The sequence below is a fragment of the Podarcis liolepis genome (assembly GCF_965112155.1).
Source record: "Podarcis liolepis genome assembly, chromosome: 8".
NCBI classification, from domain to species: Eukaryota; Metazoa; Chordata; class Lepidosauria; order Squamata; family Lacertidae; genus Podarcis; species Podarcis liolepis.
In genome coordinates this window covers 15,293,530-15,319,384 of record NC_139560.1, presented here as the reverse complement: position 1 = coordinate 15,319,384, position 25,855 = coordinate 15,293,530, and the positions used below count along the sequence as shown (strand labels likewise).

The following is a 25,855-nucleotide window of genomic DNA, read 5'->3' as shown; positions in this document are numbered from 1 at the left end:
GCCCAAGACCAGGGGTTGGCAAGGCTTACCTTGCCTGGGCTGGTTCACTGCCACGAAGCCCCCTCCATGGACCAGATCGCAGGCGCGTGTGCGACCAATTTCCGGCATTTGCATCTGCACAGACGCGATTCCCAGCACTGCGAAAGTGAGTCCGTGTGCCGTGCTGTGCCGGTTTAGCACAGGGCATGGGGACTCGCCAAGTGGAAGGCTGTTTGGGGGCAGCTCATGGGCCGGTAAAGCGACCCCCATGGGCCGCTTGTGGCCCCTGGGTCTTAGGTTGTTGACCCCTGCCAAGAGGTTCAGTGGTTTAGACCACAGCGCCACCTGCATTCCTCCACCTAGAAAAAGGTGCATCTAGCCAACACTAGGACCAGGTGAGCATTGTGATACGAATGCCATCACATTCGTGTTGGTTGCATATATAAAACCAGCTGCTATGCAGGTCCTACATGGTAGATTTGGGCTCCTTTTAAAAATACATGTAAGAAGCTCAGGAAAGAACACCAACTGCTCACAATCGTATCAAAAATATTTTATTTATTAAAGTAACAATTGTACTAAACAACCTATACTTGAAATGCGTTGAATAATTGCTAGAATAAATACAGGCAATTATTTCAATCCTTTAAAGAATGAGAGGATTTTTATTTGACACTTGAACGTTGTTACCCCAAAGCTTTAACTTATACAATATAAATAGTTAAAAGGCAAAAGTCAAGTTTCTTTTTTTTTCTCATTTGTGTCATTTGCATGGCTGTTGTTTTTTTTAAAAAAAGAAAATTTAATACTGATCCATTTGGTCACCAAAAAGGATCGATTTTCTCCCCCAGTTGCAAGCAAATTAAGGCAAATAATTTTGCAAGCAACGTGATCTCTGTATCATCAGACAAGGTAGTATAGGTGTGACACATTCCACAGCAGAAAAATCAAAGTCATATCTGCATTTTCAGGAAGACAACCATATAACCCCCAAAACAACCAGATGAGCTTCCATTTCACCACAGTGATGGTCCATGTCAAAAAGAATAAGAATAAAATATAGATCAGTATGTTGTTGATACTCTTCCGCTTTTTAACAAATATTCTTAGGGATTAATATGACATTAATTTGCCTATGCAGGAATCGGGGCCCATATTTTCCTCTTTTTTAAAAAATGTATTTTTAGGCATTCTTATAATAATAATAATAAAAACTTTGATGGGTACATCATTGGGGACGGAAGGAATTCCTACAGCACAGAGGTGTAGAGATCCACGTTATTCTTCCATTAGGTTGGATCCAGACTTAAGATGTAATCTAATACACATTCACCTGGGAATAAACCCCCCTGAACTCAGTGGGACTTACCTTATTTTTCCGTCTATAAGACGCCCCCATGTATAAGATGCCCCCTATTTTGGGGGACTCAGATTTAAGAAAAGTCCATCCTCGGTACTATCAGTGTATAAGACACCCCCTAATTTTTTATATTACTTTTTAAGGGGGGGAAACCTAGTCTTATACCCAGAAAAATATGGTAATTCTGAGTTGACATGTATGGGATTCTGCTATATGTTACTCATGTTTTAGCTCACTGAAATCAATTTGGACAAGTTAAGTCATGATTCACATAAATCCCATTGATTTCAGTGTGACTAAAGCTTTACTTTAGACAGGACCTATCCCAATAGTTTTCTCTGGAAGCTAATGGACTGCCAACAGCTTCCATTCTAGACTGGAAAGGAGTTCCTCACTGGGTTGGCATAATTTGAACAAACCAAGATATGCAACCGGGATTTCACCCATCTTTACATATTTTCTAAATTGGAAACCAAGAGTTTCACTCCGGCAACACTATGTATATATAGAAGAACATAGCATTAGGCACCTGGTGGTGGGATGGAAGACTGCTTTTAATGCCTGTGTATCATCTGGCAGAGGGTTATAAGTTTCCTCTTACAAAACTTTTATGGGGAGGAGAAAAAGATTGCACGTATCTATCCCATTGGCCTTTGTGGGCCCAATCCCGCAGAAAGTTCTCCTCCACAATTCACACTGAAATTGGTGGGAGCTGCGCAGAACCGGAGGTGGAATTTTGGGCTCTGGATTTAATGGTCTCATTGCAACGTCAATATTTGGTTAAGTCAAACCTGGTGTTTTTGTCCTCTCACTCTAATTATTCTACTATGTGGGGCACTGGGCATCTGCCCAAATGGTGCCCCTGAAGCTGTTTGTGATCATTTAACGCAGCTCCCATGGATTTCAATGGGGTTCCAAGCAGGAGAATATCCTGGGGAATTGTGCTATTCCTTGCGCGCACAAAGATTTTGCCTCCAAAAATTGACAATTTTGTTAATTTTCCCTTCCACCCCTCAAATAAAGTCAAAAGCACACATTTAAATACTTTCACAGAAATAAACATTCATCAGTTTAAAAATACAGAGACTTTAAAAAAAATCTTCTTTCAATAGTGGGAGGGGGGAAAACTCAAATCAGCAAACCATTTTCACATTGTGGGCAAGTCTTTTTCTTTTCTTTTTTTAAGGAGGAGTTTTTCAAAGCCTATTTAGAGGGGGGAAAGCGAGAGAGACTGTAAGAGTGGCGGGGAGGGGTGAAAATAGTGTACTTTTTGGCAGAAATATAAAATACGAGGTTTTTATTTATTTATTTTTTTTAAAAAAAGACTGGTGTAAAAAGTAAACAGAGACAAATAATTACAATTATATAAAAAATACAAACCCTTGGTCATCAAAACCCTTATAAAAACTTGACTTTGGAATTACAGTTTGCAGCCTAACACACACACACACACACACACACACACCACATGCTGACTCGCACCCCTTCCTAGGAAAAAAAAGTCACAGAACAACAAGAAGGTTCATAAATTAGGTTGCAGATCCTAAAATGGGTTACCAGATCCTTTGCTCGTGTCTCCAAAACTCCCTTTCTTCCATGTCCGCCCACAGGAGCGTGGCCAATGAGGTATATAGGACGTTAACACTTTTGGGCGTATGCACAACAGAAGAAAGTGCATCATTGGGAGACGAACCACAGGAATGGGTTGAATCCGTGTGATTTTCTTCTCCCCCCACCCCCACCCTTTCCCAACAAAAAGGCACAATCACATTTAATTATTATTATTATTATTGCTTTGGCATAGTCATGAATTCGTTCATGTTCAAGTCCCAGCAGCAGTGATCCTTTTCCCTTGATGATCTCAAGTACCACAAATGCTAGAAGGTTCGTCGTGTGACAAGAAAGATTCCATGGGCAGCAAAAGAAGAAAATAAAAACAATGGGGTCAAGGGAGGCACAGTGGTTGAATCATACATCAAGCACCATGTCGTACTGTTGTTCCTTCTTCCTCCTTCCGCATTTGGTGATGAGGACCAAGTATAAAGTCAAGAGCATCACCCAATAGCAGGCGTAAAGTATCGTACCAATGATTAGCACGGTCTGTTTCGATTCAGTGAATGGCTTTTTGGATTCCTTGTATATCGTGAAAATGACGCCGCCCAAGAGGATTGTAAACCAAATGGAGACCGGGATGAGTCCTATGAAGTTGACCACGATGGTTTTCCGGCCCGACGTGCCCCAGCCTGCTTTGTTTATGGTGGCTATGGCAAACATCTTTGCCGGCAGTAAACTGGACATGTACAACACTGAGTAGAGAGACATGAAAACCATGACAATGTTCCCTCTAAGGCAGCTGGCAAAGGAAGACTTGATAAGGCCCACCAGCTGGACTGTCAACAAGAAAAGGAGGATGTTCCACAGCTTACCCCGGTAGAAAAGCTGGATGACAGTGGCAATGAGGAAGAACGGGAAGAAGCCAGTGATGACAGCCTCGTAGGTCATCCACAAGTGATGCTTGTGGAACCACATTGCATTGTATAGCCACTCTCGGAAGTAGGACTTGCTCCAGCGAGTCTGTTGGTTCAACCACCTGAGATATTCAATGGGCGTTTCGGTAAGGCACTTGGACCGAGCCGTGTATTTCGTTGCATAGCCAAGGCTCAGGACTCGGTTGGTGAGATGGCGGTCGTCTCCAAAGCTGCACTGAGATCCCATGAATTCTTGATTATACCAGTCTTCCACGAATTCGTGGAGTAAGGCATTCCTGTACATCCCCAAGGGCCCGCTGATGCACTGCACACAGCCAAAGTAGGACTGGCAGGCCCTCTCGATGTTAAACGCCATCCAGTATCGAACGCTGCTGAGAAAGGAGATCCACGAGTCGTACTTGTTCAAAATCTGCAAGCAGCAACAATGAAAAGGACATTTTAGAACAAGAAAAAGAATGTGCAACTGTGTTTTTTTAAAAACTTTTTAAAAAACTGTTCTGGGCACCACAATTCAAGAAGGACACTGACAAACTGGAACGTGTTCAGAGGAGGGCAACCAAAATGGTCAAAGGCCTGGAAACGATGCCTTATGATGAACAGCTAAGGGAGCTGGGCATGTTTAGCCTGGAGAAGAGGAGGTTAAGGGGTGATATGATAGCCATGTTCAAATATATAAAAGGATGTCACATAGAGGAGGGAGAAAGGTTGTTTTCTGCTGCTCCAGAGAAGCGGACACGGAGCAATGGAGCCAAACTACAAGAAAGAAGATTCCACCTAAACATTAGGAAGAACTTCCTGACAGTAAGAGCTGTTCGACAGTGGAGTTTGCTGCCAAGGAGTGTGGTGGAGTCTCCTCCTTTGGAGGTCTTTAAGCAGAGGCTTGACAACCATATGTCAGGAGTGCTCTGATGGTGTTTCCTGCTTGGCAGGGGGTTGGACTCGATGGCCCTTGTGGTCTCTTCCAACTCTATGATTCTATGATTCTAAAAACTAAACCCATAAAGTATATGTCATAAAATACTGCCATTCACATTTTTCCCCATTTTTTATTTTGACATAGTAATAATCATAGAGAAATAAGAATAAAAATGTGCACCCCACCACTGAGACCATGCATTCCGTTGAAACTATCCAGCCTCCCAAAGTTTCAACACCTCTTGCGATGGTTTGACCCCTTTCCGTTTTAACAGTACAAATTCTACAAACACCCTCCATATCTCCTCAAAATAATTTCTCCTGCATATTCCCTGCCTTACCTTAATGGCACATGTTCACTTATCATTAATAGCTATATCCCACACCTCTTTATACCATTCTTCCATTTTATATTCTGCTTACCCCTTCTACTGCCTAGCTATAATAATGTGTGCAGCTGTCAATAAATTTGTGAGCAAGTTCTTCATAACCTGTGAACCTTGCACGCCATCGTATATTGATAATAATGCTACCTCTGGACTTTTGGTCAGCTTTAACCCAGTGATTTCTGTTATCTCCTTAAACACCATTTGCCATTTTTATTTTATTTTTTTACATATTTATACTTCCACCACATGTGAACATAATTCCCTGTTTCCTGGCATCCCCTCCAAAATAACACCAAATATCCCTTGTTTATTTGGTTTAATCTGACTGGTGTTAAATACTATCTCCAAATTGATTTATAATAATTTTCTTTTATTCTTACATTATTTTTAATATTCTGATACTCCCTCCCACCCATGTTTTCATAGAATCATAGAATCCTGTAATGCAAGAATTCTGCACTTCGTGTTGGCTGTCTCTCGCACAATACCAATGTTACTGATATTTTGTGGCAGTGGTTTTCAAATGGCGTGCAGATCAGCACCATGCATTTAAAGTACATCTGACACACATTTAAAGCACATAACTGCCCCCAAGGAAACCTGGGAGCTGCAGTTTCCCCCTCACAGAGCTACAAATTCCCAGCATCCTTAACAGACTACAGTTCCCAAGATTCCTTGGGGGAACCAGTGCACTTTCAAGGAGTGTTGGGTGTGCTTCAAATGGATAGTGTGGCTCCACCTTGTGTGACAGGAGAAGACCTGGAATTACTCAGTGCCTTATCTTGGGGTTTCTCCTACTTCCAGCATCCTCCTCTCTCCTCTAGACCCCAATTTTGAACAAATACTTCACTGGACACAGAATGGAACATTTGCAAGAGACCCCAAATGGCAGAAAGAACACAGGCATAGATATAGTTTCCAAGTTCAGAGTCTGAAAAGCCAACAAAGTTCCCCAGACCAAAGTACTCTGGTTTCTGTACATTTCTAGACTCCGACTTTTTCCAAGGTCTTGTTTATTTTGTTTTTGGCTACCTGGAAATCCACTTTGACTGCACAACTTCACTTTGAGCTGTGCACGGGGCGGGCCAAGCCGTCAGGCAGTGTGGGGCCCTGAGCTGCCATGTCACTCCCAGGAGAGACGCGTGGCTTGGGCGTGCTGCAGACCAGGCCCTGAGTTAAGTGCCACCCTCTGCGGTTTGCCATTTTGTCACCCCCTCAGGGATTACACCGCACCCCCTGTAGCCCCCTTCCTACGCCCCTGCTCATTGACACTAAGCACAGCCAGATCAGCAGCTCACTCCATCCCGATCACCCATCTGTGTCTTATGCTCTTTCCTAATAGTGTTATTTTACCTCTATATAATTAGAATCTGAACCTTGCCCTACAAGCAAATAAGTCTCCTGAAATGCAATGACTGATTCCAAGAGTCAAAGCGTCATGTGGACTATATTGTGTAAGAATTAGGCTTGGCAGCACTGTAATCAGCACACACTATTATCTTGTCTCAGTCGGTCTTTTGTGCCCCAGATCCTTTACATTGGGGTCCATTTTATTTATACAGGCCCCACATAGGCTTTTCAGATTAGCAGAAAAGCTCAGTTATCCAACCCCCAAACCATCTGAAGGCAGGGATGGATAGGGATGTGTGTGTGTTTTTTTTTAAATGTTTAATGTCTTGTTATGTTTTTAGATATGTTGGAAGCCACCCAGAGTGACTGGGGCAAGCCATTCAGATGGGTGGGGTATAAATGCTAAACCAGTAATAATAAATATTATTATGGAATAGGACGTCCCTATTTTCATTGGAGAAATGTTGGAGGGTACATGTTTCATTCCCAAATCCAGCCTAGATATCCAGTGGCTTCTGGATCTACGCATCCACTATAGGAGAAATGTCCACAGTGCACATAAAATATGCATGTTACTTCCTGCGTGCCTATCAATCTTCACTTGCAAAATTGCAAGGGAGCACAGAGGTGGCCCTAAATTTACAATCTTTGATGCAGAGTTTGAAAATTGCTATATTCACCTGCACATCTCCCCCAACGCCTCCAACCATTGGATCTTCTTCTAAAACCTTGACCATTTCCACTGATGAAGCTGGATCAAGCATTGTATCAGAGTCGCAAACCTGTCCATGAGAAAAATAAGTAAATGTGGAATTAATAAAGGAACCAGAGTCAGCACTGCCGAAAACTATGCGTTTCACAAATGGTGTGTTTTGAAACAAATCCTATCAAGCAAATCACAGGTTGTGGGACCCATGTTGGCGAAGCTTAGCAACACTTACAAAACTTGAAAAAAGGTCACCCCATTCACATAAGGGGATGATGCCTTTGGCAGATTTCGAATTTTAACTGCAAATTTCAACTATGCACTTTTTCACATTGTAAGGCTTAAAGATTCTCTTTGTTTCCTCACATCTGACTCCGCTCGCTCTAAAACACTTCCCACTGGAATCTGCAATGTTTCTCCTTTTAAACCCCATTTGTGTCAAGCTAGCAGGCATACCTTTTAAATGTAACAGCAGTTGTGTGAGTACTGTGCCTATAAAGAAATGTCTGTTCTCAGAATGAGAGGTATTTATTTAATTAGCGCATTGGATCAACTTCTTTGAACAAGGACCGTGTTCATGAGATGGGGCATGGAGAAGTGTGTGTGAGTGTGAGTGTGTGTGTGTGTGTGTGTGTGTGTTGGGGGGGGACGACTTTGCGGGTGTTCTGCACTTTTCCTGATCCCATTTGACAGAAGGAAACCGGATGCATTTGGTGCCCCCAGTTCAAAAGTTTCCCGCTGTCCTAAGGGGGGAATGAATGATGAGTGAACCTACAGATGCTTATAAAAATTGGCAGAGGATCTGGGAAGAAATACGATAGCCCCTTTTTTTTTCACTCACAGAAGGTTTAGCCATTCATGTATATATGATTCCAGAAGCTGATTCGGCCAACCAGATCTCTTTGAACCTGCATTTCATGGAGCGCTCCTCATTCACAACACGCCTATAGAACTGTTTCTCATAATCGCACACTCGCATTTTATAGCATTTAATGTTGCTCTGCTTGTTGTTATTATGCTCTCGTATTGTTTCAAAAGGGATGCGGGTGGCGCTGTGGGTTAAACTACAGAGCCTAGGACTGGCCGATCAGAAGGTTGGCGGTTCGTATCCCCGTGACGGGATGAGCTCCTGTTGCTCGGTCCCTGCTCCTGCCAACCTAGCAGTTCGAAAGCACATCAAAGTGCAAGTAGATAAATAGGTACCGCTCTGGTGGGAAGCTAAACGGCGTTTCCGTGCGCTACTCTGGTTTGCCAGAAGTGGCTTAGTCATGCTGGCCACATGACCCGGAAACTGTACGCCGACTCCCTCGGCCAATAAAGCGAGATGAGCGCCGCAACCCCAGAGTCGGTCACGACTGGACCTAATGGTCAGGGGTCCCTTTACCTTTACCTATTGTTTCAAAGGATATTCTGATCTCATTTCTAGCGTGTTTGAAATGTTCTGCAGGTATGGCTTTCTTCACCTTTGAAAAGAGTTGTTGTTGAGTAAAATGATCATGGCAGCGGATGCTCACTTAAGGGCAGAAGACAGAGCAGAACCGGCTCAACCGTGAGGCTGAGTGACATGGCTGCCTCAGGTGACACCCCACAAGGAGCATCAGCCCCGTTCCGATGCCCGGTTTTGCTGCTGGTCTCCCCAACCTCTAGGGACACAGACTCACAGAATTGTAGCAATGCAGAAATCTCAGATAGAGCATCCATGGCAGATGGACACCCAACCTCTGCTTAAAAAGGAAGGAGAGTCCACAACCTCCCAGGGGAGACTGTTCCACTGTTGTAACAGCTCTTATGGTCCGAAAGTTTTAGTCAGAAATCTCCTTTATTGTAACTTGAAACCAGTGGTTCGAGTCCTACCCTCTGGAGAAGGAGAAAACAAGCTTGTTCCCTCCTTCCATGTGACACTGAATGAATTTTCATGAGGATTGCTTTGAAAAATGCAAATCGCTGCAGAAATCTGGAGAAGCAAATTTTATATTGGGAAAACGAGCAACGGAGAGAATTGAAATTCAAAGTTCCTTCCACCCACTAATTGTTGCAAATGTTTCTATTCTAAGCCTTCCTCTAATGAGCTCCGGGTAACATTCACTTGGGCCTCCCCAGTTATCCTCAAAACAACCCTGTTGGGCTGACCAGTCATGACCAGATCACATAGTGAAACTTCACAGATCAAGCAGGAATTCAAACCCAGGCCTTTAATCACCAACTAAACCAGGAGCAGCTCATAGACCTGACAGTGACCCTAGGTGAATCTGATAGGTCAAGGGACAGAGCCAAGGGTGGTGCTAAGAGGTTATAGGGGAGCCTGCTATAAAGAGTTTATTAGTATTTCTGACTCCCATTCATTAGTTTCCCAGTTAGACCAATAGATTAATGGGTGGCAAGCAGTTCTATTCACAGCTGGCATGAAAGGCATGAATACTGAAATATGAATGTACCGTAAATACACCTTTCCCATTCATTAGATCTACAAATGTGTACTCTCTTCATTTAGAAGTGGGGGGGGGGATTACAGTCATTTGCATATGGGCTTGGAGACCATTAGAGGTGCCTTTTTGTCCATCTGGCAATAAAAACAGCCTTCAAAATGCTGATAAGGGGAAGAACTAGTTAGGGGTGTTAGTGCACCACAATGTGGCGATTCTGCTTTGCCTTGGACGTCAGGTGTGTCATGCGGCAGGTACATTAACAAGCAAGCTCTGTGAAGCATTGGGTAGCCATATTCCCTGATATTTATGATAAATCTCACTTATTTGAAAGAGCTAATGTGGTGTCATAGGACCTGGGAAACCAATCCCTATTTTGCCATGGAGCTAGGAACAGGAAAGATCTGCCCATTTTGGTTTCTTCGGGTGTCCTCCCCCCCCCCCATTTTTCTCCCCATTTCAAAATTGGTTTACATTCTTTAAAAACCCTCATGAAAAATTGTAAGCATTTTAGTGCAAATTTCTCCGGATAAGCACAGTTTTTGTATGCCCTTCTCCTCCTATGCATGATTTCACAATGCTGTTTTCCCCAACAGAATGTATGTTTCCATGCTATTTTCACTAATATAGAAATTTATATCCACACTTTACTATAGAAAACACATCTTTGTACAAATTACTTGGTGGGAGAACTGTGTTGCAAAATTCAGAGTGCTGTGAATTACAGAGGACAGCTGTGTTTTGGTTTGTGTACAGTTTCGCAAAGTGCAATTTAGGTAAATTCACCTTTAAATGAGAACTGAATTCAATATTTCCCCCATCCCTACCTTGGGCTTAGGACGTGGGTGGCGCTGTGGGTTAAACCACAGAGCCTAGGATTTGCCAATCAGAAGGTCGGCGGTTTGAATCCCCGTGACGGGGTGAGCTCCCGTTGCTCGGTCCCTGCTCCTGCCAACCTAGCAGTTCGAAAGCATGTCAAGTGCAAGTAGATAAATAGGTACCACTCCGGCAGGAAGGTAAACAGCGTTTCCGTGCGCTGTTCTGGTTTGCCAGAAGCGGCTTAGTCATGCTGGCCACATGACCCGGAAGCTGTACGCCGGTTCCCTCGGCCAATAAAGCGAGATGAGCGCCACAACCCCAGAGTCGGCCACGACTGGACCTAATGGTCAGGGGGTCCCTTTACCTTTACCTTGGGCTAGTCACCGGCTCTCAGCTCAACCTCTCTCACAGGGTTGCTGTGAGGATGCTATGGAGCATGGAAGAACCATATCTGCCACCTGAGGCTAGAAATGAAATTATTTATAGTGAATCAAAACATTAAAAAGCCCTCTTCGGTTGCTGCTTTAAAAAAACCCCAACAACACTTCTTAAAAACTCTCCCTCCCCCCTTTGCCAGATGTGTTGCTGGGATCCGAGGCCATGATTCATTCTGTGAGAAACTCTGAGGCACTCATATGCAAACAGATGCTCTTGCTGCTCAGAAAGAGCATCTCAAAGGATTGGCAGAGTCTGCGAAAATGGAGAGATTTTAAAGCCCTATAAAAACTTGTTAAGAAGCAGGGAGAAGGCGGCGGTGGCTGGGTGGGGAGGAGGAGGGGAGCTTAGAAATACAAACAGGAGAGATCCCTCAGCCAAAGAGTGTTGGCTTCATCCTTTACAGCTGCATTACCTCACTCAAGGCAAAAGCTTGGCCTTTAAAGCCTCAGTGACACCGTTCACTTAAAAATGAATTAGGCAGCACCCACCCACCCCCTTTGCAAAGTACAAGCTGCAGGCAAGGATTATTTGCCAGCTGGGCTGCATCTGACATAGACATACCCCTCCTTCCTTACTAGGCCTGGTAAAATGGAAGGGGCAAAAAGCTTACAAAGAACTAACTCACGCAGGCTACTTGTATTTATAATTGCCGTTGAGCTTTGGGGAGGAATACATGGGTGTGGGTTGCCCCCATTTTATCCTTTCAAAAACTGACGAGAGGTAGACTGGGGCCAAGAGACAGAAAGAGGGAGGGAGGGAAGGAGACAGAAAGAAGAATGTCCCAACAGGCCACATTCACATGTTTAAAGTACCACGATACCACTTTAAACCATCATGGCTTCCCCCAAATAATTATGGGAGCTCCTTGTTGTGGGTGTTGAGAGTGGTTAAAGAGGCCTCTACTCCCCTCACACCGAGCCACAGTTTCCCCTGATTGTTCAACCACTCTGAGATCTGTAGTTCTGCGAGGGGAATGAGCGTCTCCCAACATCTCTCAGCACCCGCAACAAACTACAGCTCCTAGTATTCTTTGAGGGAAGCCATGAGCGTTTACTAGCGGCACTGTGGTCTAAACCACTGAGCCTCTTGGGCTTGCTGATCAGAAGGTCGGCGGTTCGAATCCCCGCGACGGGGGGAGCTCCTGTTGCTCTGTCCCAGCTCCTGCCAACCTAGCAGTTTGAAAGCATGCCAGTGCAAGTAAATTAATAGGTACCACTGCGGCGGGAAGGTAAACAGCATTTCCGTGCGCTGCCATGGTCTTGGTGTTTTGTTGCGCCAGAAGCGGCTTGATCATGCTGGCTACATGAACCGGAAAAACTGTCTGTGGACAAAAGCAGACTCCCACAGCCTATAAAGCGAGATGAGCGCCACAACCCCAGAGTCGTCTGCAACCGGACTTAGCTGTCAGGAGTCCTTTACCTTTTTATAGAAGTTTTACATATACAGTGGTACCTCTCTCTGGTTGCAAACAGGATCCGTTCCAGAGCCCCATTCGCAACATGAGCAGAACGCAATCCGCGTCTGTGCATGCGCGTGTCACGATTTGCCGCTTTTGGGCATGTGTGTGGCGTCATTTTGAGTGTCTGCGCATGCACGAGCAGCAAAAGCTGGAAGTAACCCTTTCTGGTACTTCCGGGTCGCCGCGGGACACAACCTGAAAAGATTTAACCTGAAGCAAACTTAACAAGAGGTATGAGTGTATGGTGTAAATGTTGGCCCCCAATGAGCTTCAGGGCTGAGTGAGGATTCAAAAGCTGATGTCTGCTACCAAAGTTCAAGGCTCTTCACTATGGAGGAATGCAGATAGGCAGGCCCTGGTGTGAGACATTTGCGGCACAAAGACACTGCCACAGATTGACAGTGTGTTCAAGGGACTGGGGTGAATTCTGTGTGGCAGGTGACTCCCATATCCTAATGACTGTGGTAGGGCCACTGAAGGCTGCTCCATAACCCCAATGGGGCAGTGCCCAATAACCTCAACCCACCCCCCACCTGTCTGCCTCCTTATTTACAACCAGCCATGAGGTGGGGGCTGCCGGTCATTGGCTCTGGTTTCCCATATTGTAGTCCCCTTGCCTTCTGCCTCAGCAGCCCCACTGGGCACCAGTCACCACTGGACCCAGGCTATGGTACAGATGCTAGTCTTCCTCTCCTGGAATAGAGGGGTATAGTGTATAGAGGAACACTTGAAGGAGCTGGGTATGTTTAGCCACGAAAAGAGGAGACTGAGAGGAGATATGATAGCCATCTTCAAATATCTCAAGGGCTGTGACATGGAAGATGGAGCACGTCTGTTTTATCTGCTCTTGAGGGTAGGACTCGAACCAATAGCTTCAAGTTACAAGAAAGGAGATTCCGGTTAAACATTCGAAAAAGGTTTCTGACAGTAAGAGCTGTTAAAGACAGTGGAACAGATTCCCATGAGAAGCCGTGGACTCTGAGAATCCTCCGGAAAAACAATTTCTCAAAGGACCTGTTGATGGCATTTTACCATTGTACTGGTGAGAGTGTATTAACTTATGGTCCGTGTGTGTGGTTTGGGAGCTGCACGGCCAGGGAAAAAACAATGCTGTCCAGGGTTATAAAGACTGCAGAGAGAATAACTGGGTGCACTCTTCCCACCTTGGATCAAATCCATGCTTCCAGGTGCCATAAGAAAGCTGCAGAGATAGCGCAGGATAGTGCGCACCCCGGAAATGATCTCTTTCAGCTTCTGCCTTCTGGAAGAAGGTACAGGGTTATAAAGACTAGGACTAGCCGCCTGAGAAACAGTTTCTATCCAGATACGATTTTGGTTTTAAACGCAGTGTAAGGAGTCTCTATGGGAGTATATTGTATTTAAAAATGGGGTGTCAGTTTTTAGGGGGCTAACCAGGCTGGGATAGCAGGCTTGTTGTTTTTTGAATGTCTTATGTAGATTTTTCAATTTCGTTGTTCTGTATGAGACAATGACAAAGATTATCGTATTCTTCCTTGGAGGCTTTTAAACAGAGATTGGATGGCGATCAGTCATGGATGCTTTAGCTGAGATACCTGCAGGGCAGGGGGTTGGACTAGATAACCCCTGGGTCCCTTCAAGCTCTAAGATTCTATGACCTTTCTAAGAGACACCTTATTTGCAAGCAGCAGCAACACAAATGATGCTTTCAACAATTTGTAGTTATAAACGAAGGCAGTTTTTTTTTTTACACCAGTTAAGAAAATGGCCTAGTTAAATAACACAGCGAGGAAACTTCAATCCCATTGGATTGGGTACCTATTATATTTTTTTTGCTTAAAAGCAACTGAGGCAGAAAAAGATTGCCAGAGATAGGGGGTTGGTCAACCCCTTCATAACAACATAGGACACTCTTGTACAGTCAGGTTATGGGACGATCTCGTCTACTATCATCTAAACTTGCTGCCACTGAAACACCTCCATAGGAGCCAGTTCCAGTGGGTCAAGGGTGCCCTGGCACCCACAATAATATGTAATTGTGGGGGAGGAAACACCCACAAAGTCAATGAGAAAAGCCGGCAGGTGGCAGCGGTGCTGCCTCCAAGAGAGAAGCAGTTCTGCTCCGCCCTCTGCAACCATCAACTGAGGCATCCTTTTCCGGGAGTGGGGCTCAGATGTGGAGGCAGAGTCTCTGAGCTCCTCCCTATGGAAAAGGGTGCCTCACTGGCTGTGGGGAGGCATGTGCATGTGACGTCGCACCCACAATCCTGAGGGCAAGATGCCTCCCCCCCCCCCATCACCTCTGTTTCACACAGGAATCTCCTCCCTGGAGATGCTGGGGTTGAAACTAGGACTTTTCAGCACAGAAAGCATAACCTTTCCCACTCAGTTCCAGCCTCTCGTCCCTTCCATTTCTCCATGTTAAATTGCTACTTCCTGTAGCTCAGCAAATCAGTCTCTTAAGCTTAAGCCAAGAAAGAGTATTCTCTAGAAGACTGAATAGCAATATACGTATCAAGACTTTGAGATTAGACCACTGAAGAAGCCCGGAAAACTATCTTGGGAGTTTGCTACCTGCAAGCCCCTGTAAAAGGGCCCCATTGGGGGCCAACATCGGCCTCTTGATTACTTGGACTGCCAGGGCGAAACAAGTGGAAAACGCCGGCACCCTATCGTCTACAACTCCATTAACATCTATCTACAACTCCACTAGCATCTCTTGGTAGTGTGAATAACACCGAACTTACCTTTTGTTGGTATCTGCGTGAACTTATCTAAAAGACTGAGTTAAGCATTTGAAAAACCTATTGAAACCAGACATTTTAGGTTGGGTAGTTTGCAAGTCTCTGTGGCTTTGTTTAATGTTTTGTATTTTTCTCAGAAGGTTGATAAAGAATGTATCATTTATTACTCTGTGTATATTAATCGCCAACGTGTTGCATGAGTCGCACTACTTCCTGTAGCAAAGCAGTGGTGAAACCTCTGTACTGTGGGTGTAATTGGGGCCTGGTGTGAGTCCCAAGTTTGCTTGCTGAGCTGCTTCTGACAAACTGTGCCCTATACCCAATCATAGGTATGGGGTACCTCTGGATGCAGCTACAAAGGAACAGCTGGGCACTTAAAACTGAAACCCAGAGTGTCCCTTTGTAAGTGGGTCTTTTTGTTTCCAACTGGGAGCTCTGGTAGGATCAGCTGCAGTTCAGAGTTCCTCGTCGGGAACTCCCTAGTGTAGCTCCATTGCTTTCTCCTTTTGAAGGAATTGGCTTGAATTCAAGTAAGTTCCCAGAAACAGAGCATTTCCCCTAATGATGTAAGCTAATAGAAGGTGGGAGATCCCCTCTGAAACAGTTATGCGAGACAAGTAAATAGCAACCCACACTCAAACTGCAATGCTCTTCTTCAGACCAACAGCCCACTGAGAGGCTTGTAACTGCTGTCTTTGCAGTCTTATAACCCTGATTCATTCACAAGCTGCTTCTGCTAGTAGCCATCATATAGGTTACCAGCAGTGCTCAGCAAGGTAGGACAGCGGTGTTTACCTGACCTCCTGTCACCTGCATCACTGCAATGTACTGGGAAGGGTGAGATGGCCGTGAGTGAGTTGGCAAGCGCACTTGGCAGCACTACAAGTTGGCTCTGCCAGCGCATTTGCACTGCGCTGGCCAAACCACCACCTCTCCCTTCTCCTTCCCAGTAACAGAGGTGATAGGGCAGAGAAGGGCTACCACCCCACCAACTGCTGTTGCAGGTTATGTAATTCAGCAAGTGATTAATCTATGGATTTAGAAACAACTGCCAACAAACAGATATGGTAAACAGAAGCATGTGTAAACAGAGGCAAATAATCTATCCCTGCTTAAAAAAAATATGGTTGGGAAAAGAATATCATTCAGAGAAGAAATGGCTGCCACAATGTTTGTCCCAATTTGAAACTGGTGATGCTTCAGGGTCCAGGTAATCGTAGATATCATTTGCAGGTTTTGGGGTGCTCCCCTTACCATATTCATTGCATACTGGACCATGAGTTAAGGTCCAGTATGCAATGAATATGGTAAGGTAATCTCTTTGTGAGGTTAGGCATTGAGGTTAGGCATCGGGTAAGCCTTTGTTTGGATGGAGGGGAGGTTGTGGCCTTTGCCTGCCCCTCTCAGTAAGGGTATCCTGTTAAAGGGATCCGGGGGTGTGGATTCTGTCCAATTCTGTCGGACGCGGGCTAGGGCCATGTCACAACCCCAGTGGGAACCCCTCGGGGTACCCCTATTTGATGTACGTCATAGGGCTCCCCCTAGTGGTGGTTTACTCTTAGATGGACTTCCTGCAGGCAGGTTGGAGTAGAGATCTAGCCTGGCTTCACCCAATGCCTAAGCCAAACCGCTCACATCTGTAACCAATAAAGTTGTGGCTTATTTGAACCCATAAACCAAAATACTCGTGTCCATGTGTTTATTGTCCATTAGGGAAGTGCGGGTCATGGGGCCTTGGCACGTAAGTGCCACACACATACACCCCGGTGTACTGGTGTCTGAATTTGTTATGGTTTGTGAACGCTTCTAAGTTAAGTAACTGCACAGCTCAGTGTCAGATTCTGCCCATCCCCTTAAAACTGGCCCTGCACCAGCATGACGTGTCACTGTGTACTATCTGACCAGCCTTAACTATTTCAGAAGCTAAAGCTTTTCAACAGCCCTGCTGTTTTCCAAATGGAGAGTGAAAGGGGCGCTCTGTTCACCGAGGGACTAGGATAGGCTACGCACTGCAACGTCCAGCACAAGATGTACAAGACCTGCTTTCTTTGGAGGCTTGTTTTACTTGGCATTGAAGAAGGGCTTTTTCATACCTACCTGCACATAATCCACGCTTCTCCCCAGTGCTTTGAACGCTGTGTACATCACTTCTCTTTTCCCGCCCCATTTTTGCATGATGCAGACACTTTTGTTGGACAAGACGAGTTGAGTGACGTGCTGCATGCTCTCCTTATGTGACTCTTCCGTCTCCTCCAGGCCTCTCTGGTGGAAGTTATTCCTCCAGACGTAAGTAGCAGACTTATCCCTGCCCATGATTTCGCTAAAAATGTCCATCATGTAAACGTCATCTTCAGAATTCCCATCGATGACCATAATCACCTTAATTCCAGGGTAGGTGAGCCTTTTCACAGAAAGTAAACACTTCCTTAAGTAGTTGGGGTCCTCCTGGTAGGCAGCAATGCAAAGGGCAACAGTTTTGTTCAGCTTGATTGGCGTCTCAAGAGACCGTTTCATTTTCCTGTGTTCGAGGAAGGCAAACAGGCTTTGGATGATGAGGTGCGATGCCAGAATGGCACCGTAGAGTCCAAAGGAGAAGTAATAGTTGTCCGTTTGGATAAACTGGTAGCCAACAATGTAAGCAGCGGAGATCCCAAGCAGGAGAGACACCCCAAAGAGTGTGGTCCCAAGTATTCTCAAGATACATAGAAACCTCTCGCAATGCATCTGCAATGGATCAAGACAGGTCATGGTTACTTAAGCATACTTCTGGATAAAAGAGATGATTGGGTTAGTTTAAGGCAGGGATAAGGAAACCTGTTGGGACGCAGGTGGTGCTGTGGGTTAAACCACAGAGCCTAGGGCTTGCCGATCAGAAGGTCGGCAGTTCGAATCCCCGCGACGGGGTGAGCTCCCATTGCTCGGTCCCTGCTCCTGCCACCCTAGCAGTTCGAAAGCATGTCAAAGTGCAAGTAGATAAATAGGTACCACTCCGGCGGGAAGGTAAATGGCGTTTCCGTACACTGCTCTGGTTCACCAGAAGCGGCTTAGTCATGCTGGCCACATGACCTGGAAGCTGTACACCGGCTCCCTCACCCAATAAAGCGAGATGAGCGCCAAAACCCCAGAGTCTGCCACGACTGGACCTAATGGTCAGGGGTCCCTTTACCTTTAAGGAAATCTGTGGCACTTGTTGGACTCCAACTCCCTAGCTGATGTATTCAATAGTCAGGGATGATGGGAGATGGAGTGGCAGTGGACTGCATGGCAAGGGCAGTGGACTGCATGGCAAGGCTACGCCGTTTACCTGATCTTCCTCTGCCTGAGTTGCTGTTGTATTCTTGGATATGGGGGCAGTGAGGCTGGTGCGGTGCAAACAGGCAGACAGGAGCACTAGGTAGGCTCCACCTGTGCATTTGCACTGAACTCGTCACAACCTCTCCCCCTTCCCTTCTCCATCCTGGGATGCAGCATCGACTCAACCACAGGGAGGTCAGGTAGCCTCACCAACATCATCTGAAGGGCCACAAGTTCCCCACAGCTAGATAGAGGGAAACAGGTTTATGACACCAAAGACACAGCTATAAGCTGCAAGTTATAGCTTCCAAATTCCGATTGAGGGGGGACATATGTAATATTGAAAAAAAACAGGGAACAATAATGGTAGAATCATTGCAAACAATCATGTGCAATCTGGTTATAGTTCTACTCAAACTACATAAAATGCTGACGCGTATTTATCTATCTTGGATGATGCATTAACAACAGAGCCAAATGAATCATGTTTTGAGCTTATAAAAAGCTACTTCTTCACCATGAGAAATGTAGTTCAAAATTCCCAAAGCGTTTCTATAGACTATCTTGAAAAATGTTAGGTTTTGTCAATAAACTTTTGTACTTGCTACTTAGTCCTGTCTGATACCTGTTGATTGGATCTTGTGCTACAAGCCCAGGCAATAATCACCAGATAAAACATTGCTTTGTTATGAGCTCCATGGTGGGATGTGATGGTCTTTCATATGTTGGACAGTGGCAACTGGGTATTTGCAACTGTGTGTGCCAGGGGAACATAGCAGAGCTCAGGTCCCTGCGTGTCTACTTAAAATGCCTTGCAAATAAGAGCAAAAGCAGAAAAAAATGCAAGTCAGTGTCATTCACCCTTGATTTCCCCCCCCCCCATTTGATGTTCTGCTCCCCTACAAATGTAAGGGCTCTAAATGACCTGGGTTTATCTGGATCAGCACCACGGTGCCTCACATCGCATTGTTTTCTTAGGTCAACGTGACCTGGTTCATGTAGGGTACAACCAGAGGACAATTGAAAGCAGCTGCAGAGAAGATGCAAGCAAACTGTATTTCTGGATGCAATTCTGCTTATCTCCTCTGAGACAGATGTGCATTAAGGGTCCTTTTTACGGCTGTATTTTATGTTGCACAGACCAAAATGCAAAACAAGAAAAACAAACTAGTGGATAATTCTCACTTAAGCAGGAAATTGCCTATTCCTACAAACTATGGTGTTTCTTATCCCTCTCCCCATATGACTACACCTCTTATTTATGGACTTGAACCAGGATTGTCTACCTAGGAGATCCTTGAGCCCCTTAGGAATCAAGTTAGGAGATTGAGCCAGGGACTGGTGAATCAAACATTTTGTCCAAGGAATAGAAATTGGCAGTGGCCACAGTCTAAACCCATTGAGTGGTGCCATATTGCATGGCTCAATTCCAGGGTGCCGTCCCTTTAAATTATCTTATTTGGGATGTAACTCCTGTAGTCTCTGGGAGCTCTCCCTGGTCCTGCAGTACCAAGATAACCAGCTGCTTCTAACTACCTCTTGTAGTTCATAGAGAGTTGGAAGGGAATTCAAATGTCACCTAGTCCAACCCTTGCTGATGTAGGAACTCTGTTGCTAGAGCATCCCTAATAAGTGGCCATCCAGCTTCCAATGAAGGTTAGACCAGCACTATTTGAAGCAATCAGGTCCACTGTTGAACAGATTGTACCATCAGGAAGCTCTTCCTAATGTTTAGTCTAATAAATCCCTTTGATTTGGGTACCACCCTCTGAGTTGACGGAAAACATATCTGATCATTTTATATGACAGTTTTTTTAAAAAAGGCTTTCATATAGTCTTATAATCATATCTTACAACTCCTTCAACCTCTCTCCATAAGACTAGATTTCCACTCCCTTTTCTGCATCATTGCCACTCTCCTCAGGACACATTCCAGTTTACTGATATCAGTCTTAAACTGATAGAACTGGACGTAGTACTCAAAGTGTAGTCCAACAAAAGTAGCATAGAGAGGTATTCGATACTTCTTGTGATCTAGACACTATGCTCCCATTAAGGCTTCTTGTTAGATTTCTGACCTAGAACTGCTAAGTCCCAATGCATGTGGAATAAAGAGTGGTCCTTTTCATAGCCTTCCTAGTACCTATAAATTGCATATACAAAGAATATACAGTGTAGCAGCTAACTAATGTGTACAATTCCCTAGTTCAAAGCTCATCACAGCAATCAATTCACAAGGTGTTTCATATGATCCACTGTTTTCTTGGTCTCAACATTCCCTCCACAACACGGGGATAAAATTTGCCTGATTTACAGGACTGTAAGAGGGAGAACTGAGAAAATGTATGTTAAATGCTTCGTACATTTGAAATACATCATACCTGTATTACGTTACACACCAGCAAGACAATATTTGAGATGAAACCCAGCCTTTCTTGGGTATGGAATTCCTACTGTTATGCTTTCGTGAATTTTAAATATAAACTACCAAGAGTGACCCCGTATTTTTTCAAGCCTAAACACACACACACACACACACACACACACAAGCCCCCTTTAAAAACAAAACCCTGGAGCAATCATTTTTCCAAGGTGACAAAACCATGAGCAAGACTTCCAAAAATCCGTACACTTGTCAGTCGGCTGTTACAAGTGTCTCGGAAAAGTTGTACAATATCCTCCCGCTTCAAGTCTTAACTTGCTAGAGAAATCTTGAAGCACAAAGTGACTTCATCAGCTGTGCTGTTCTTCCGTGTTGCTTATACTAATATTAGAAGGTCTTTTTTAAAAGAGAGAGAGAGAAAGGAGGTGTCAGACTATATATAGGCTGAGCCCTTTCAGAACTTGAAATAGAATCTGGCAACTTCTGGCATCCTTAGCTTGTCTGTCTCTGGAATCTCCGTAATGCTAAACTCCGCAAGTTATGCATGATCTAACAAGAATGCAAGACTTAACAAGTGAACGAGATGCGAAGGCACCACAGTAATAAGCAAAGTGTATATATTGAAACCTTTCCAGGAACTGAGAGGCTTAGCACTGTGCATCTTTACTCAGAAATTCATTGCACTATGCTCAATGGGGCTTACTCCCAGGCCAGTATGCATAGCATTGTGTAAAGGTGGAAGTAATTTCAACAGGACTTACATCTGAGTAAAGATGCATAGATTTGCATTGCATGGGGGGAGACAGTATCTCAGAAAGTTCTGCTTTAAACCTGGGTTGCATTGCAATAGGGCAAGACTTAGCACAACCCTTCAAGTCCACTCAGCCTAGACAAGTCTATTCAAAAGAGTTCAATGGAACTGTCTCCCAGAAAACTGGCTATAGGCTTATATGGGCCTGGAACTGTGAGTGTGTCACAGCAGAGGGGTCAGCAGCAAGTGACATACTCCTCAGACCCCAGAGTTAGAAACTCAGATATATAAGCTCGGTACCAAATGGCTCCTTGAACCAGGGTTACAGTCACCAAAATGGAATGCCTAGTTGTCATTTTGGGGGCAGACGGCTAAAAGACCATATTTTTCAGAATGACTTTTTGGTTCCTGAAATTCATTCTGATTGTGCAGATAAAATGTAACAGATAGAATTCTACAGGATGCAGTATTTGTGTGTGAAAACAGTCAAGATCCAAAGATAAAAATAGTGGGGAGGAGGAAAAGGAAGTTAGGGGTGGGTAATCTGTCAATTTCAGGTTCTCTCATCTTCTCATTTTTCCAATCATAAATTCAGTTTTCCACATTTCCACAACAATTTGACAATCTTATATTTTAAAAAACCTCATGCAAATTTCTCCTACTACACAAATGTTTGTGTGCAATTTTGCCCAATGCAATACATTTCTGTATGCAGTTTAAAGTAATATACAGTGGTACCTCGGGTTAAGTACTTAATTCGTTCCGGAGGTCCGTTCTTAACCTGAAGCACCACTTTAGCTAATGGGGCCTCCTGCTGCTGCCGCTGCGCCACCGGAGCCCGATTTCTGTTCTCATCCTGAAGCAAAATTCTTAACCTGAAGCACTATTTCTGGGTTAGCGGAGTGTGTCACCTGAAGCGTATGTAACCTGAACCGTATGTAACCCGAGGTACCACTGTATGCCTCTTATGCAATCTTTGCCATAGTATATGAATTTTGTATGCATTACGTGAAGATTGGACAGCTAAGTTGAAAAATTCAGAGAAGTGTGAATTCCAAAGGGTTGCTATGTTTCGGTTCGCATTCCTTCAGAGTGTTAATTAGAGAAGGGGACGACAGAGGACAAGATGGTTGGATAGTGTTCTTGAAGCTACCAGCATGAGTTTGACCAAACTGCGGGAGGCAGTGGAAGACAGGAGTGCCTGGCGTGCTCTGGTCCATGGGATCACAAAGAGTTGGGCAAGACTAAATGACTAAACAACAACAACAACAAATTCTTGATTGCCTCCTTCCTTCTCACAGCTGTGTACTACAAGGGCAACAACACTAAAAACATAGTATGAGCTTGCTGGATCAGGCCAATGGCCCATCTAGTCCATCATCCTATTTTCACAGTGGCTTGTGGGAAACCATCAAGTGGGATTTGGGCACAAGAGCCCTTTGCCTTCCAGTGGTTTCCAGCAACTGGTCTTCAAAAGCATTGCTACCTTCAACTGTGGAAGCAGAGCATAGCCATCATGGCTAGTAGCCATGAATAGGCTTCTCCTCAAGGAATTTGTCTAATGTGTTTTTAAAGCCGTCACTGCCTCCTCTGGGAGTTCCACAGTTTAACTATGCACTGCCTAGGACCCTCGTACCTATGGGACCGCCTGGTATGTCCCACGGAGGACCTTACAGTCTTCAAACAAAAACATCTTGGAGATCCCGGGCCACAGGGAGGTTGGGCTGGCCTCAACCATAGCCAGGGCTTTTTCGGTCGTGGCCCCGATCTGGTGGAACGCTCTGTCACAAGAGACTAGGGCCCTGCAGGACTTGACATCTTTCCACATGGCCTGCAAAACAGAGCTGTTCCATCAAGCCTTTGGCCAAAGCACAGTCTGACCCCCTCCTTCTGTAATCCTCATAGAACTTTGTCATTAATTTGACGCTGAATTGATTTTAGAATGAATTGTTTTTGGAATGTATTTCGATTAACTGATTATGATTTTATGTAAACTGTATTATTTTTACTGTTGTTAGCTGCTCTGAGCCTGGCTTCGGCTGGGGAGGGCGGGATATAAATAAAATTTTATTATTATTATTATTTTGTCTGTCCCATATCTTCCAATACTTGAGACTAAGGAGGAGGCTGACAGTCAGTGCCACCCGCTGGACTGGTTACAGGTAAGAAGGCAAGCAAGATGGCCAGGACTGGTGGATAATGGAGGAGCCCTAATGGAGAATTTTAATGAATTCTGAAGTGCACATGTAATGTGCCCTTATATACAGTCTCTGCAGCATAATCTTACGTGTTTTATCAGAACGCGAGTTCCACCAAGTTCAGTGGGACTTCCTCTCTTCAGAGAGATGCGGGTGGCACTGTGGTCTAAACCACTGAGCCTCTTGGGCTTGCCGATCAGAAGGTCGGCAGTTCGAATCCATGTGACGGGGTGAGCTCTGTCTGTTGCTCTGTCCCAGCTTCTGCCTACCTAACAGTTCGAAAGCACACCAGTGCAAGTAGATAAATAGGTACCGCTGCGGCAGGAAGGTAAACAGCGTTTCCGTGCGCTCTGGTTTCTGTCATGGTGTCCCATTGCACCAGAAGCGGTTTAGTCATGCTGGCTGCATGATCTGGAAAGCTGTCTGTGGACAAACGCCGGCTCCCTCAGCCATGAGTGCCACAACCCCATAGTCGCCTTAGACTGGACTTAACTGTCCAGAGGTCCTTTACCTTTTTATCTTTACCTCTCTAATGCAGAGTTTAGGGTTGCTGCCTTAGCTAAGAAAACATATTGATGTTTCACATGGTTAGACTTTTTCTACTGAAATGTATTCCTAAACCGAAGACTCTGGCAGTGTAGCCAGACCCATCCCCAAACTTCTGCCCCTTTCCCCATTATTCACATTTTCCTTACATTCACCATTTTCTGTGTGCATGCTGATAATATTCAGCACACCATCTGTTGGCCACATCTGATTTGGAACTACACCCTCTGACATCATTATATGCTTGAGGACCATCCCTTTGAAAGGCTGGGAAAAAAGATTTTCTACTTAACTATAGCCATACAACACTCATCAACTGTTTACATTTCTGTCTTACAGGGCTTTACGGCATGGGGGAGAGGAGGATGGGGGCTACACCCTTTTATGACTTAGAAAAGGACATATTCAATCACTTCTAGCAGATCACAAGGACAGGAGTCAAAGAGAAAGGAACCCTTTTTAGAGATTTTAAAGTTAAGAGTGGGGGAGGTTTAAAGAAGGCAGTAAGCTTGCTTTCATGTACAGCTTCAGAGAGAGAAAGCTTATTCCAGATTCTGTAATGGAGACACATTCTTAAAAGATCTAAACCCTTGGTCTGGCAGGATCTACAGAGTCACACCCTAAAATGTGTCGCCAGCAGTTTGAAGTTTCAAGGCTGTTTCCTACAGGTCTGTGTCCATCACTTGGTTTCTCAGTGCCAGATGACGGAGCAGCTGGACGTGTGAACTGGCTCCATTGAAAACAATTATGCAGTGGCATAGCAAGGTCAGGTGGTACCCGGTGTGGAAAATTTCTTTGGACTCTAGCTGAAATCTGGTTGGACTCCCAAGAGACTGTCATCTACTCACAGTAAAAAAAGACTGGCTGTGATCTACCCATTATCATTGCAAGGAGTTGTTGAGCTTTCTTTAGGAAAGGGTTGGCCAAAGTTGTTGAGCTTTTAGTGGTTCCAGGGTTTGGGTCCTGAGTTGAGGGACCTTTTGCTTCTTGTCAAGAGGTTGAATCCTGACAAGACAGATGTACTGTTCTTGGGGGACGGGGCAGGCTGGTGTGGAGGACTCCCTGGTCCTGAATGGGGTAACTGTGCCCCTGAAGGACCAGGTGCGCAGCCTGGGAGTCATTTTGGACTCACAGCTGTCCATGGAGGTGCAGGTCAATTTTGTGTCCAAGTCAGCTGTTTACCTGCTCCATCTGGTACGCAGGCTAAGGCCCACGGACTGCCTCACCAGAGTGGTGCATGCTCTGGTTATCTCCCACTTGGACTACTGCAATGCACTCTATGTGGGGCTACCTTTGAAGGTGACCCAGAAACTACAACTAATGCAGAATGCGGCAGTTAGACTGGTGACTGGGAGTGGCCGCCGAGACCCACAACACCTTGAAAGACCTACATTGGCTCCCAGTATGCAGGAGTCGTGGGCAGACGGTGCACCAAATGTCACCCCCCTCAGAGTTGACACCCAGTGCACACCACCCCCAACTTGCTCCACCACTGCCACTATGCATTAGATAAAGGGGTGATGGACAATCTGTCTTGCGATGTTCTGTATCTGTGGTGGTTCATTGACATATTGCTTGATGCTGCAACCATCTACAAAAACCAGAATCACCAACCAAACTCAATCCATTAAGC

At 45.0% G+C, this 25,855-nt stretch overlaps 1 protein-coding gene across 1 annotated transcript in view; it reads right to left on the bottom strand.

Moving 5' to 3' along the window:
- Window positions 1-517: 517 nt before the first annotated feature.
- The window catches only part of HAS2 (hyaluronan synthase 2), a 42,194-nt gene continuing 16,856 nt past the window's right edge, over window positions 518-25,855 (bottom strand). Inside the window, exons 2-4 of the mRNA XM_083516787.1 lie at window positions 17,148-17,774; window positions 7,163-7,264; window positions 518-4,237 (exon numbers count right to left, since the gene is read on the bottom strand). Coding sequence (XP_083372913.1) covers window positions 3,308-4,237; window positions 7,163-7,264; window positions 17,148-17,774 — 1,659 coding nt within the window. The 3' untranslated portion in view covers window positions 518-3,307. The remainder of the gene's footprint in view (window positions 4,238-7,162; window positions 7,265-17,147; window positions 17,775-25,855) is intronic.